At 39.7% G+C, this 15,547-nt stretch overlaps 1 protein-coding gene and 1 long non-coding RNA gene across 11 annotated transcripts in view; one reads left to right on the plus strand and one right to left on the minus strand.

Moving 5' to 3' along the window:
• FKBP5 (FKBP prolyl isomerase 5) overlaps positions 1-15,547 on the plus strand; it is a 98,822-nt gene that overhangs the window by 79,695 nt on the left and 3,580 nt on the right. For all 10 annotated transcript variants that reach the window (XM_060021944.1, XM_060021942.1, XM_060021939.1 and 7 more), the window contains 3 exons: positions 4,432-4,522; positions 7,250-7,333; positions 13,102-13,287. In XM_060021944.1, coding sequence (XP_059877927.1) covers positions 4,432-4,522; positions 7,250-7,333; positions 13,102-13,287 — 361 coding nt within the window. The remainder of the gene's footprint in view (positions 1-4,431; positions 4,523-7,249; positions 7,334-13,101; positions 13,288-15,547) is intronic.
• The window catches only part of LOC138414198 (uncharacterized), a 106,954-nt gene continuing 97,540 nt past the window's right edge, over positions 6,134-15,547 (minus strand). The window contains exon 8 of the long non-coding RNA XR_011246638.1: positions 6,134-6,586. This is a non-coding gene — a long non-coding RNA (uncharacterized lncRNA). The remainder of the gene's footprint in view (positions 6,587-15,547) is intronic.

Below are 15,547 nucleotides of genomic sequence, written 5' to 3' on the forward strand. Positions count from 1 at the left end.
TAAAACGTGGGGGTTAGAAGTTGAAGAAGCATTTGGATGATTTATTACCACTTGAATTTGTGCCACCTGTTCTTATACAGACTCCCTGAAAAAAGAGTGTTCTTCCTGGATCTAAAGGCAGCGGAGATGACTCATTTTTGCCTAAATTTTTCCCATCATAAGGATATCCATTAGCACTACCAAGCTTAGAACTATCAGACACTAACTGTCTCTCTGGTGAAAACATGTTTGGTATTATTTTTAGATCTAAAATTATACCATGAATCCAACCCTTCTATCTTGAGAAATGGACCCTTGAGAGAAACCAGGGTGTTTTGATTCTGTTTGTGTGAAAGTGCATCTGCTTATCTCATGTCTCATCCCTCTCTGGATCCTTGGATTTCAGTCAGTCGGATTTTGAGTTGTTGAGAATCTTGATGACCTGCACTTACCGATAGGTAATATTGTGCCTTTTGTACAGTTGGTTGCCTTTGTGTAGCCTCGGTCATAATCCAGTGGCATATTTACCTTTGCCCTAACACTTGAGCCATAATCGTATTTCTTAAGTGATGGTTTAGTCATGCCACTACCCACTTGAAAATCCTTGCAAAATGCTCTACACCTCGAACCCTTTAGAGCTTTCACTGAGGCACCTTTTATTTAATACCTTCTTTTTCTTGGTCTTATTCCTTTTTCAACTAGTATATTCCCACCTTAGTGTGTTTTATTTACATTTACTATGTATTTGTAGTTCACTTAGGTGAATCTGTTTCTATAAGGAACTTTTTAATTCAGGTGGTGCATAGAGAGGCTATCTCTTCCATATCCAAGTAATATCTAACTATTTTTAATCCAGCATTCCAAAGTTACAGTAGTTCTAAACTCATATAAACAGAGTGGTATTTATGTCCATGTGTTTTCAGATCTAAGTTCCTTGAAGATGAGTTCTCTATACATTGTGAGCATATAATATGAATTGGTTCATTACATTTTAACCTAGCTGACAAGCCAGTTGTGGGAACAGATGTCTCAAGTTTAATGGCAAAGGGAAACAGGAATTATCCTTATATTTATTAATGCACATAGTTCCTTGCAAGTTTAAATTGTTGTATGATTAGTGATTAAAAAACAAAACAAAACATGCAGCTTACCAGCTGTGTACTCGACTCTCCTAAGCCTTAGTTTCCCTTTGTGTAAAATGGGGATAATGGTATCCACCATACAAAGTTGTGGAGGACTGAATGAGATAATGCATGTAAAGAGTGTAGCAAAGTGCCTGACACAGCCAAACCCTTAGTATGTTAGCTATTATTGCTGTTGTGATGATTATCTCTCTCTTCCATTTTACTCTCAGACCATAAGGAAAGGGAAACCCCGTTTTAACATATGGTAGATTTTTCAGGCATAAAAGTTGTCAACAAGTTTTCATAAATTACTAGATATAAAAGTTTTTTCATACGTTTTATGGAAATAATTTAGCATAGTTAGAAAGGAACATGTTCTTTTCTCTTCAAGATGTTGCTTAGTATGTTGAGGAGTCATTTAAAGTGCAGAGTCTACACCAGGAGACTGTCCACGCGGGTGCTGCGTAAGATTATCCGTGTATCTAGAGAATCCCTGCCCACCGGGCATGCAGTGAGCGTGTGCAGTGAATTTGCTTGTCTTACCCGAGTCCCACTTATAGATACATTGCATCTGAGTGTGGCTATAAATATGGCTGTTGCAAATATGTGTTCTGTGTTACTCTTAGTGTCATCTGTATTTCATGCTCCAAAAACCCTAGGGCATATACCTTCCCTTTCATTCTGATAGACTCCTTGGCAGGATGTTTTCATAGTAAGGAATTCATAAAACACTTCCAGAGAAGCCATTTTCTCTCTTCTCATCAGGACAGTGTCTTTAATATTGTTTTAAATACGGTGACTGATTAAGCTCTTTTGTTTCAGGTAAAGTGTGGCTAGTTTTAGTTTTTTTCTTTTTTCTTCCTTATCTTCTGTCCTGCACCAACCCCAAACAAAAACATAGGCTGCCGAGAGCCAGAGTACCTCAGTTATGCGGCAGTGTGGGTCAAAAACTAAACAACTTTCTGGGACACACAGAGTCTGAATTTAAATCTTGGCTCTACCACTGCCTCTTTGTGTGATTCTCAGGAAGCACTTCTCTCTGAGCCTCAGTTTCTTCATCTGTAAAAAGGAAGCAGTTGGTAAGAGCAGTTGCATACAAGGTGCAAGTGCTTCTTGTACGCACATAAAGGCTGAATGGTCATTAGCAGTCATTATTTGTACCTCTGCTCTCTGCAGGCACCTGTCAGTTTAAGAACATTGATACTGGATTCCTTCTGTTACTGTAATCCAGCTTGTCTTTTGGTTAAGCCTAGAATTCCTCTTGTGGTGTTCTGTCTTTCAGTCAGATGAATTTGTGTGCCCTGGGTCCTTCCTCGCCCAGCCTAATCCAGCGTAAATCAGACAACTTTCTGTAAAATAGGAAGTCAGGTTAAATGCTCCCAAAACAGTTCGGTATGAGCTTACGCCTCCCCAGGATTATGTTTTCCACATGTGTCTTCACAGAGTTTCTTCATTTGAACCCAGGAAAGACTGTAGAAATCATATCCTTCCTTAGTCTTCTTTAATCCCGTTGATGATAACCAGAACAATTTGGTGCCTGCCCTCGACCCAAACCCTCACCCTCCTCGCCCCCCAGCCACGGAACTCCTATTTTTAAGCGTTGTAAGGCAGCTGTTCGCATCCTCGGCACTATTGACATTTGGGGCCGGATATTTCTTGGCTGGGGGAGCTGTCCTGTGCATTGTAAGATGTTTGGTAGTGTCCCTGACCTCTACCCACTAGAAGTCAGAAGCCTCCTAGTTGTGACAAACCCCAAATCTCTAGACATTGCTAGATGTCCCTGATAGGGATGGGGGATTAACCCCTTTTGAGAGCCACTGGTCTAAGGCAAGAGCATCTGTTGGGTTTGTACCTGTTTAGCACAGGGCTCCAAATAGAACATGCTGTCAGTAAACACATGCTCAGTGAGGACTCACTTGCCTACCTGATTCCCATCAGTTAAGGAATGTTCTTTTATTTACCACATGGCAGAAACAAAATAGGAGATATATCAGTCTAAGAGCTCAAAGTAGAAAACTAGTCACAACTTACTACAGTTGGCCACTGGTAATTATGTCCTCTTTTATTTCTTTGCTGAAGATACCCTTTGCCCTGATATTAAAACTACCACACCCCATTCCTACCAGCTCTCACTCCATCTCTATGCCTCTCTCTGCCTCCAGCTTCCATTTTCTTGTGTAACAGGGGAGGTAAATGAGTAAGCATTTTTCTTCCTGAAAAATTCAGGCAGGGAGTAAAGAAGTGGTACAAATAGCAAGAGGTGAGTGTTCCCACTCCAGTCCTTTTGCCCCAGAGAAAACTGAAGGTATTAATACATCAACTTGGTTTTGGCCTGGTTTCAAACCATAGCCTGAGAGTTTGCGTTTACTAAGATTTTTGCAGTGCCATTCCATATACTAAAGAGTAGTTTGCTTGAAACAGATGGAGCAGAGTATATTCCAGTGAACGTTTTCCTAATACGCTGGGCATTGTTCTACATGCTGGGAAACCACTGAACCAGACAGACAAAGCTCCATCAGAATTTCCATTCTAGTAGATGTGTTGCTCCTTCAAATGCCTTGGATGTGTTAAAATTTTAAATGATCCCCAAAAACAAATTTATATATCCCCGTAATTTTATTCAGTAAGTTTTGGCTAAAAAGTGTAGTGTTTTACAGTGTTATAGCCAGAGAGCTATGAGAATACAGTACAGAGTATTTCTCTTGATGAGGTATTAGACTTTGCTGGGGCTGTTCTTTTTGATTATACATTTGTTTTCTAGTATGCTTTCTGCAAGTCTTGAAGAAATACTATGAGGACGTATATCCTTCCTGATGTGTGCACCTTCCCCCCACTTACCTGAATGGAAGTGGTACTTTTGGAAGGGGACAGCACTTTAAAGTTAAAAGCTTATTAAAACATACCTCTCCCAAATCAGCACTGTAATGATTATAGTGCCTGTCTTCTCTGGGTCCTGATAGAGCTTCAGGGAAAGCCCTTATAGTCAAATAATGGCTGTTTTATAGAAAGAACTAGATATAAAATCAAGCAGAAAAAGAGACAGTGACATTTAAAATCACACTAAGCAAGCTGTCCCAAGGAGTACAGGTGTTGCATTACATATGAATATGAAGAAGAAAACTAAATGCAGCCTGGTTTCTTAAAAAAACCACAGCAGTGATACTTGGCACTATATCTTCTGATCAACATCTGGTTTGTCTTCAGGGCCTTTGATGTGCGTAGTTTGCAAATGATAGCTCTATGCTGATGTGATGCCTCAAAATACTGAAGGGGGTGCCTGGAAATACACCAATTCTTTAAAGTTTTATTTTTTTACTCTCCATTTCAGATATGGTTTTGGAGAGGCAGGGAAGCCTGAATTTGGCATTGAACCTAATGCTGAGCTTATATATGAAGTTACACTTAAGAGCTTCGAAAAGGTGAGAAAATACCAACTTCTCTGAAATCATGACAGATTTCTTCTCCATCCACTTCTTGTAAATTAGTGTCTTATATTACCAGGTGGTATAGATAGATGGTATTTGTTTGTATATTGTGCTTTTCATGACCAAGTTTGTCTCCTGTCTCTGACGCTGCTACTAGAGCACAGGACAACTGATACAGCACAGCTGATACACAACCAAGGAGCTCAGTGTTCTTATTTTGTTCCTATGTGTCAGCCTTTTTTTTTTTTTATTAACTTTTTTGGGTAGAAGCCAAGACTTGTTCCCTTATTTGTTCCTAGACTTGTTCTTTTTGTACTTTTTTTCCTGGGTTGAAGACAAAAAGGTTCATGTTCTTGCCAAGCATCTCCTTGGGGGAGTGGGGTGCAGTTTTCCAGGGCTGGACGGATCATACCCTTCACAGGACTCGTGAAGAGGCCTTCACTGTGGCTCCAAGTTATCCAAAATGCAAGGGCTTCATGGGCCACCAGGCTCGGTGGCAAGGGACACAAGGAACAAACCTGCTAACCCTAGACTTTTTCTTTTTGTACCTGTCCAAGTAGAAAAAAAGAGAGCATTTGCCTCAGGTTCCAGAAATGGCACGCCTCCTTGAGTGTATTTCCATCTCAAACCCGCCTCTGGAGGCTCCCAGCAGCAGCTTCCTTGGACAAACGCAGAGCATGTGCCTGAGCTAGGTACGCTGTCCCATCCAGCTACGTCCTCTGCACCACCAGAGCCCAGCCCTTCCCCGAGAGCCTCAGGAACTGCATCTTGTAGACCTTTTTCATCCCCACAGTGCTACCTCCATGTTCCATACTTCAAGCTTTGGACTGGAAATGTGACTGTTTTTATGTTATTAGACTCAGAAAGGAAATCATTGTCCTGTAGGCCTCTAACTTTGGGATCCTCCCCAAACAGTGATGTTCCTCATCATAACACATTCCCCAAAACAAACATATGCTCTTGTCACAACCATTGCTTGTTGTCAGGTAACGTCTTCTGAAGTCCTGCTAGCTCAGTACTGATCCTCCAAAGCTGTCTTCGTAGCACAAAGTGGTTTTTATTTTTAAAGAAGGAGAAAATAATTTTTAGCAATAAAGTAACCCCCACCCCTTCCCATCACAGCCCAGTGGACCTTGTACACTCAGGAGCCTCCTCACTGTAGTACGCCACAGCGAGCCTGTGCTCAGTCACGGCTGCAAGGGCATAGGCCAGGCTGCACTGCTAGGTGTATTTGAAACCACGTGATCAATCCAAGAAGAAGATACAAGAATTGCAAATATATATGCATCCAGCATAGGAGCACCTCAATATATAAGGCAGATGTTAACAGACATAAAAGGAGAAATTGACAGTAACACAATAATAGTGGGGGATTTTAACACCCCACTTAGATCAATGGACTGATCGTCCAGACAGAAAATCAGTAAGGCAACACATGCCTTAAATGACACTGTAGACCAGATGGACTTAATTGATACTTATAGAGCAATCCATCCAAAAGCAGCAGAATACACATTCTTTTCAAAAGTGCACATGGAACATTCTCCAGGATAGATCACATGCTGGGTCACAAAGCAAGCCTCAGTAAATTTAAGGAAATTGAAATCATATCGAGCATCTTTTCTGACCACAGTGCTATGAGATTATATTTGAAACCATGTGACAGTGTGTGGCAGTGATGGAGGCAACATGAATTCATTTTCTGTTTTGTAATACTAAGAATAGATTTATAATCAATAAAGACTGAACCTAATATAAAAAATGCAGAGTGCTTGTTATTAGATTTTTAAATAATAAAGTTAAATTATTAAGAATCAACATAGGGTTGCCAGGAAGACTAGTAACTCTCATTATTCACTTTAAAAAGGAGGGGATATATATACCACTGTCTTTTGAATAGAGAATTTCATATTTACCCACTTAAGCTTCATAATTCTTATGCAGTAAATAGCACTGACACAGCCATTGTCATCTTCCCTAAAGGACTGCAGATTGTTCTGTTGACTCTTTATGATCCAGCTGTTCATAATGAAAGTGCAGTTGTCCCTGGATTCGTATCTATAATGGGGGAGGAGTAATGATACACACAGTATAAATTAGCAGGTGATCATGAAAGCATTTGTTTACATCTTGGCATCACCTCTATCCTCCCACTTATGTTTTCCTTGAAATTCCCCAAGTACGCATCTGCAAGTTGCTACAGTTTGGAGGCTTTAGTATGTCTGGTTGTTTCAGAGTAGAGAGATAACTACATGCCCTGGAATTTTTAAAGTGTGTATGAATATACAACTGTGACTTGACTACAATAGTGTTACCATTTTAGAGTTGAAAAACTGAGGCTTGAGAGAAACTTGCCTAAATTATAATAGCAGTTTAGCGGCAGAGTTTGCAGGAGGGAGATAGGGGCCCCAGCTTCCATCGTGTGGCCTCACCTCGTAATTCTAAAGGCACATTCTTTAACGATGCTCAACAGTTTATCTTCCTTACGGTATTATTGCCTGCACCTCCCTCTTGAGCAGCATGGATCAAGCTACAGCTTTGTCCTCATGGAAAGTGAGTTCTAGCCTAGCAGTGCATTGGCAAGGGCACACAGTTTTAAAAGCCAGTGTGTTTCAGGGTGTGGGTATCCTCTAGGAGTAGCTATTGTTTCTTCTTATGGACATCAGCTGATGCTTTTTCCTTCTCTGTTCATCTAACCATTGTCACACATTTACACAACAGGCCAAAGAATCCTGGGAGATGGATACCAAAGAAAAATTGGAGCAGGCTGCCATTGTCAAAGAGAAGGGAACTGTGTACTTCAAGGTATGTGGGTCTTTGTACAATCCTTCCCATCTCAAAGAATTTATTCAAGTATCAATTAATTGTGCTGATATTCCCTATTCTGAATTCTATACCCTTCTGGATAAGAATAAGCCTGAATTTTTACAAGTCTGTCATTTTCAGTATAAGAAATGGTGAGACAGAATGAATTATGTGACAAAAAGAATACAAAAGCCTCTTGTACACATTCTACTCTAGATTGTAAGCCTCCGCAAAGTCAGACCAGGTCCGGCTTGCCCACCCACTGTGTATCACTCAGGACCTAAAGTATCTTGCTTGGTACATAGTGGTCACTCAACAAGTATTTGTGGGACGAAACAAAGAATGAATAGAATAATTGTTAGCAAGTAGTAGAATTCAAAGGGCTAAGTTTCATATCATTTTCCTTTCCACTGTCTTGGGGAAGTCACTTAGGTACATGATAAAAGGAAAGATTATGCACAGATTTCAAAAGGAACTGGCAGGAGGAGAGTATAAATTTCTTCTAATGGCCAAGATGATCCCTGCCACACTTGCTTTTGTGAGAAAAAAGCAGAAATTCCTGAATGATATTTGTCATTTATTGATTCTTGAAAACACTTTCTTATAATCTAGGAATGTGTTGTTTCCTCACTTAGATTTTAAACCCCATACAGTAAAAAAAGAAACAGCGCTTTGTTCAGTTCTAATCAGAATGTACTATCCATTGCTTCCCCATTGCCAGATATTATACCTTCTCCACATCAAGCAGAAAGGGCTTAGCGCAGAAGAGAATGAGAGAAAGAATGGGAGTTTTGTCAAGGTTTCTTTTTTTTCCTTGCTGCTGTGATCCAGGAGCAAAAAAAAAAAAAAAAAAAAAAATTAGATGATGTTTTCAACAGTCTATCAAGCAATGATACATCAGTGTACTTCAACAAGTCTTCATGGAGAACCTGCTGTAAGACATGTCCTTGCGTTGACAGCCTTGTCTGGAGGGAGGGGAGGCAATATTAACCCACATGAAACAACTAGAGAATTATGTAAGACTGTATAACCAACATAGACTCACGCAGCCAGAGGGCAACAGGTATGGTTATTATTTTCTAAACTTTGAGAGGAGCCCCATTATTGAGTCATGAAATCAGTTTAGTGGAAGTGTATTGCCTTATGTAGTAAGGATACACTTTGTTTCACAAAACTTTGTTCAGTTGTGTGTGAGTGGGTACTAGGTCATAATTTAAAACATTTCTTACTGTGGGTGTAGATAATATATAATTATTTCTATTTATTTATAACTATTACATTAAAATAATGTATGGATCACCAGAAAGCATTACGATATGGCAGAATGACCTCTGAATTGGGAAAACTGGGCTTTATTGGCTCCAAATGATTTAAAGTCATTTAAGGTCCAAAGAGATTAATTTTTCATGTGAAAAGTGAGGGAGTTAAATTAGAAGACTCCTAAGTTTCCTTCCAGCCCTAAAATTCGGTGCGTTTCTGAACTCTCAAGAACAACTTTGATTTTTTTAAATTCTAATTGAGGTATTGGATACCTCTGTAACTATGAATAGGTAGATTCCAGATGAGTTATTTGTAGACCCAAATACCTAATACACTAGAACAAAAAGAAAATTTTCTGTAAAATTACTTAAGACCAAAGGTCCTGAACTATGTTTTCCTATCTACTTGGAGTCCATAAAAGTCTAAGTGTATTTTTTATATTTCCCAAAACCTCTGAAAAGAATATTAACATTTGGTAGAGGGGTTGCAACTTTTGGCATTTGACTAGAATTAACTCGATGTAATAAAACAGCTTGGCTATTCAGAAGCTCTGATTGGTTGCTGATGACTTAAATAATGTTGTAAAGCCACGTGTCATATAGCTGTGTCCTGAATATATAAAGAGATGGCCAGAATTTACGATCAGCAACAGAAAGCAGTGTTAAATTGTCTGTACAGTTACTAAACTTTGTTGCTTCTTAGCATCATAACTGCAACAGTGATTTGTGTATTTCATAATACTATGAACCCTCTTAAAATTACTGATCTTTGGATAAAATCTGGATCAGCAGTCACACATATGGAACATATTATTTTTAACATGCAATTTGATAGACAAAATCTTTCAAAACATTAGTTTATTGGGGGAAAATTAATGAAAGGTTCAAAACCACTGACCTAAGACCTTTCCCCCAGAATGTCTCTGAACATTTTGTACTACTCAGAACTTCCCTGGAGGCACCTTCATAATTAGAGGTAAAAGATCCCGGCAGTGATCCTAGTTTTACCTGTAAGACTTCAGAAATGGTTGGTAGGTGGGTTCCTGCACACATTCCCTTTTCAAATGTCAGGGCAGGTTTCAATCTGCTGTGCTGCCTTCCCGGCCCATAGAGTTTCCAGGGTGTTTGACTTGGTGCCTTGTGCACAGCGCAGAGCCCGGGTGTGTGGGCCAGAGCAGAGGTGGGGTACATTGCATGCCACCCGCACATTGGAGCTCCATTTTCATTGACCTCTTGGTTTGGTTTACACGTAAGTGGGTAAGTCTCTCCCCGTAGTAGGGTAGAATTGTAATAAGCTCCCATTGTAAATGGGAGTGATTTTGGCGTTTAGAGTGTAAACTCCTATCAACCTCTGAACGCTAAAGAGAAGAAAGGTAGGAGAGAACTCTCTTCATTTGGCTCTGAAAATAATTATTAAGCACGTTTAACAATGTGATGTTACGCCAGGCATTGTGCAAGTCAGTTAAACAGACATGATTTTTGCCCTCATAGCTGACAGCATTCTGCGGGACAAGAACATTAACTATCACACGTGTTTCTCTTTTCTGACTTGGAGGCAGAGTGGTAAGGCTGAGGACACTTTCTAACCAAGAGGTTCTTGCGCCCCCTTGTGCTCCTTGGGGAAAAAAGCATTTCTAAAGCAAGCTAGTTAAGGATCGTCCTTCAACCATGGAACCCTTTGCAGACAAACCAGGCTTTGCTATGTTTTGACCACCATTGCTGAACCAGGAAACCAGTGCTATGATTTAGAAAAAAGTCGTCTATGACTCTAGGATTTTAGGTTAAAAAAACTAAAAACCTGCCCCTCTTTCTTGTTCCTTCACTCTTTTAGAGCAGGATTTCTCAACCTCAGCACAGTCGACGTTTGGGGCTGTATAAATTCTGTTTGGCAGGAGGCTGTTCTGTGCGTTCAGCAGCATCCCTGGCCCCTACCCACTAGATGCCGGTGGTACACACATATTCTCCAGCTGTGACAACAAAAAACGTCTCTAAACGTTGCCAGATGTCCCCTGGGGGCAGAATCACCCTAGTTGAGAACTCCTGTTTTAGTACATCAGAAGCAGAAATAACACAGAGGTCTTTGTTCATTAGAAGTTGAGATATAAGTAGAATTATATATACTATATAAGAAAAGGCTATCAAAAAATTAGAGTGCTCTATAAAGGTAAGGAACATTTATGTATTATGAAGTCTAATACTTTGGGGTTTTTTTTTTTTAGAAACCATAGCCTCTACCATTCTGATAGTCAGAACCTACTGAAGTGATAGAGTCTGGATCTTTGTCCTCCCTGACTCTTCTTTTCTTTCTCTATGACAATATATTAGTCAGAAAGGTAATTGGAACACTAAAGATGGAGGAGGAGAGAGAGGAAGAAGAAACTAGGCGTAACAGGGAAAATGCCTTACCTAATCTAAATGAAGTGACACCTTTTATTTTCACCTACGCCTCCATTTTGCTCCCAGTGATTGAAAAACTTTTGATTCCATAGTTATATTCCTTTGACCTTAATGTTTACTTAGCACACCTTCATTAAAGGCCTCCTTATGTTAAACCCTGGATATTCCAAAAGGGATAGGACATGCTTCCTGTCCCAAAGAGCTCACAGTCCAGCAAGAGAAAAGACAATGACAGAAAATGCCCAACCCTGAAACTGGTGAGGACTTTAATCTTGAGTAGTGGGCCTAAGGCTAGGACAAGCTATAAGTACAGACAACCCCCGACTTACAGTGGTGTGAAAGCAATACACATTCAGTAGAAACCACACTTTGAATTTGGGGTTTGACTTTTCCTGGGCTGGTGATATAATCAGCAGCAGTGAGCACAGCTCCCGGCCCTGCAACCACGGAGGCAAATAACCGATACAGCCATTCTGGACCCACACAACCATTCTGTTTCTCACTTTCAGGACAGTATTCAGTAAATTACATGAGATATTCAACACTTTATTATAAAACAGGCTTTGTGTTAGATGATTTTGCCTAACTGTAGGCTAATGCCAGCGTTCTGATCACACTTAAGGTAGGCCAGACTAAGTTATACTGTTTAGTAGGTGAGGGGTAGTAAATGCATTTCAGCTCCCCCGGGGTGTGTTGGGAGGTAACCCCGTTGTAAGCTGAGGAAGATCTGTGCTTTCAGACCCAGCCCCTCTCCTTGGAACTGGTCTACCCCATCCTTATCACCAAAAATCGACATCGGGGCTTCCTTTCTACAGATGCAGCTCATTTTTATGCCAACCACCTGAATTCCTTTATAACGGGAACATTCTTGTAGACTTAGTCTGTGATTTTTCTCTTCTTAGTCATTGGGTGACGTTTGGAGTGCATGGGGAGACATAACTCTACACTGATGTGTATGCCCTGCTTTGACTGTGGTAAATTCTAGTGACATGATCTCAACACTGTTCATTGGTCAGACATTGAATTGAATGTCCTAAGAGATGTGGCTGCAATTCTGCCATCTGGCGGGATGTGTCATGTTTTCGAGCTTATGGTCACCTCCTGCAGAGGAGACCCCTCACCTGTACCCCCATCTTATTTGTGTACTTACCAGCTATCACTCCTCTCATTCATCCTAAAATGGCAGTAAACACATTGTTTCAGCCCATTATTTCTTGTATAGAGCAGATATAATTCATGTGAATTAATTACACAATTTTTATTCACAATTTTTAGAATTCTAATCGGGTAAGAGAGCAAAAATATGGTTAAGAGAAAGAGCTTTCTCATGTAGTTAGGTGACTAACACCTGTGTGATTTATGTTTTATAGTTATTTATGTTGGATGGCTGCTCTTCAACTATGTATATTCTCATTGTCTATAAATCAGAGGTTAGCAGACCACAGCCTGTTTTTGTAGGTAAGGGTCTACTGGGACGCAGCCACGCCCCTTTATTTATATATTGTCTGTAGCTGCTTTTGTACTACCAAGGACAGAGTTGCAACAGAGACTGTTTGGTCTGCAAAGCCTAAAATATTATCTGCCCCTTTACAGGAAATGTTTGCCAGCCCCTGGTTTAAATAAGATTCGCTGGGTTTGGGACTAGCACTTGCCAAAATATAGTGTGTGCTGTGCATTGCTGATCGTCAGGAGGAGAAAAGGGAAAAGTAACTTCCCTTCAAGTAAACTAGTGAGATAGTCTACAGCTACTCACCAGCCCTTTGAAAGTCTGGTAAATTTTAGCACCAAAGAATGTAACCCAAAAGCCTTAATGCCCACCTGCTGAAAGAACTGCCCCCTCTGAAAAGGGTGAGATGGTAAATGCTGGACAAGAGCATTACGGTGCCGGGCCCTGCACCAGCTCAGAGGTCACTGGAACTTGAGAAGGAAGGGGGAAAGCTGCCTTGAGAGCCACCTCCTGAGAACAGAAGGAAATGATCAGATACCTTGGTTGGTACGAGGTGGTTGTCTCCTTTTGCGGATTTGCTTTTCTCAGGGAGGGCTGAGCTTACACATCCTTTGTACCCGCTCCAGAGCCTGTACAGCAAGTAATTACTGGCTTTTCTGTGTTAGGGAGGCAAGTACATGCAGGCGGTGATTCAGTATGGGAAGATAGTGTCCTGGTTAGAGATGGAATATGGCTTATCAGAAAAGGAATCGAAAGCTTCTGAATCATTTCTGCTCGCTGCCTTCCTGAACCTGGCCATGTGCTACCTGAAGCTTAGAGAATACACCAAAGCCGTGGAATGCTGTGACAAGGTAAAGTGTCTTCGTGTGGGATGAATGTTAGATAGTCCGGATCTTTTTTCTCCATCCTCGTACTCAGTCGTCGTCTGCTTCCTCTCAGCCAAGCTTTGGATTTTTCATTTTGCTTTGTTTTGTTTGGGATTATTTGTTTCTCAGTAAGAATTGGGAAGTTCAGAAAGATTTTTTTTTTTTTTACTACAGTCATACTTTCCTAATGCCTAGAATATTTATAATAATACATTATGAGTAAAAGTTTTGATAAAATGAAGCAATTTTTATCCATGACCTTAAGTCGATGGTATTTGGTACCAGATTACACAATTTAATAAGAACATTTAACTGAAGCCTTTTAGGATTTTAAGAACAGACTGTGGCTGCTCATGCAGGGATATATACAAGTCACTTTTTATTATAATCATATTTATTCACTGACTAGGAAGATACATAAATAATTTGCAAGACCCACAAAGCATCAGCATCCCTTATTACATCTCTATCGTTAACATGTTAATAAGCAGCACCTAAGTACCAAAAGACCAGTAACAGTGTCATGTGTACGATTCTGTTCTTTTCTGCACTAGCTGATGCTGTTGTGTTGGGTATTTGGTCTCAGAGTGAGCAGTATATATTATACTATGGGAAAAAGCTAGTAACTGGATATATCTTAAAGATAGACAAAGGAAAGAGGAGTAACACGCAGCTATTTCATACCTTCTTTGTAAGATTATTTTTGAGATTTAAGATTTTGAGTTTTGTGGATGTGTTCCCTATCATGTTATACTAAATTTTTGCCTGAGAAAAGAATGTTATTATTAATTACATTTTTAAACTTTGTGCCTCTTTATTATAGAAGTAGTATAAAGTCATTCAAAATTCAGACATTACAGAAACATACAAGAAACTGAGTCCATTCATAAAATTCCCATTGACCCTGTCCCAAGACCACAATCATTCATTTCCCACACACCTTCCTTTTGTTTTTCCATACATAGTAACATGTATATTTTTTAATGAGAATGTATAGATGTATAAAACAAGGACATCTTTCTGCATCTATCAGTTCATCATATAACTCTTCTTCATTCTTTTTAAAGTCTATATAGTATCAATTGTATGCATCTATCATAATTTATTTAACCAATCCGTTTTGGTAGATTTCCAGGTTTTTGATATTATAAATTATGTAGTGTTTCTCTGCATATGTGTGGAATTATTTCTCTATGATAAAATTCCTAGGAGTGGAAATACTGGGTCAAAAGATGTTATTTTAATATATTTAAATTTTAATACTTCATATATTATTGAATATTATCAGTGGTTTCCTTTCTCAGTAGTATTGGTAACAAAAAATTCTTATTTTTATTTCTTGGATACCAATGAAGTTGCACATCTTTTCATGACTTGTTAGCCATTTGTGTTTCTTCTGTGAATTACTTGTTCACATCTTTCCACCAGATTATTTGTTTTTTTATTGATTGAGGTAGCCTCACATTATCACTGTTAACCCTTTGTCTGACAGTAGGGACCTTGTTCTCACTTGCTTGTCTTTGATGATGGGATCTTTTTCTGAAAAGAGTTTTAATATTTCATAGTAAAATCTCTCTTTTTAGAAAAGTCTTCCCCATCCTACAATAATAAAAATAACCTTGTTCAGTACTTTAAAAACGTACTCCAGGGCTTCCCTGGTGGTGCAGTGGTTGAGAGTCCGCCTGCCGATGCAGGGGACACGGGTTCGTGCCCCGGTCCGGGAAGATCCCACATGCCGCGGAGCGGCTGGGCCCGTGAGCCATGGCTGCTGAGCCTGCGCGTCTGGAGCCTGTGCTCCGCAACGGGAGAGGCCACAACAGTGAGAGGCCCACGTATCACCAAAAAAAACCTACTCCAACTAGGTTTACTTTAAAATAAATAAATAAATAACCCTATTATATTTTATGGGGGGGTCTTTTGCATCTAGTTGGTCTAGAATTTGTGTGTTTATGATACGAGGTAAGAATCTAACTTATTTTCTACATGGATAGTCACTGCCTTGGCCCCATTTATTGGAAAGTTAATCCTTTCCCTACACGATTTACATTACCATCTTTGTGATTATTAAATCTTTTTGTATACATACACATGAGTCTGTTTCTGAATGCCTTGTTCTCTTCCACTGACCTCTTTGTCTGTGGAGTACTTACCACTGTTTTAATAGTAGTTTTAATAGTTTCAATAGTTGAATAGTATATCTTTTTCTCTGGTAGGTCAAGTCCTCTCATTATTTTTGTGTTTCCAG

Source organism: Delphinus delphis, chromosome 10, assembly GCF_949987515.2.
Source record: "Delphinus delphis chromosome 10, mDelDel1.2, whole genome shotgun sequence".
NCBI classification, from domain to species: Eukaryota; Metazoa; Chordata; class Mammalia; order Artiodactyla; family Delphinidae; genus Delphinus; species Delphinus delphis.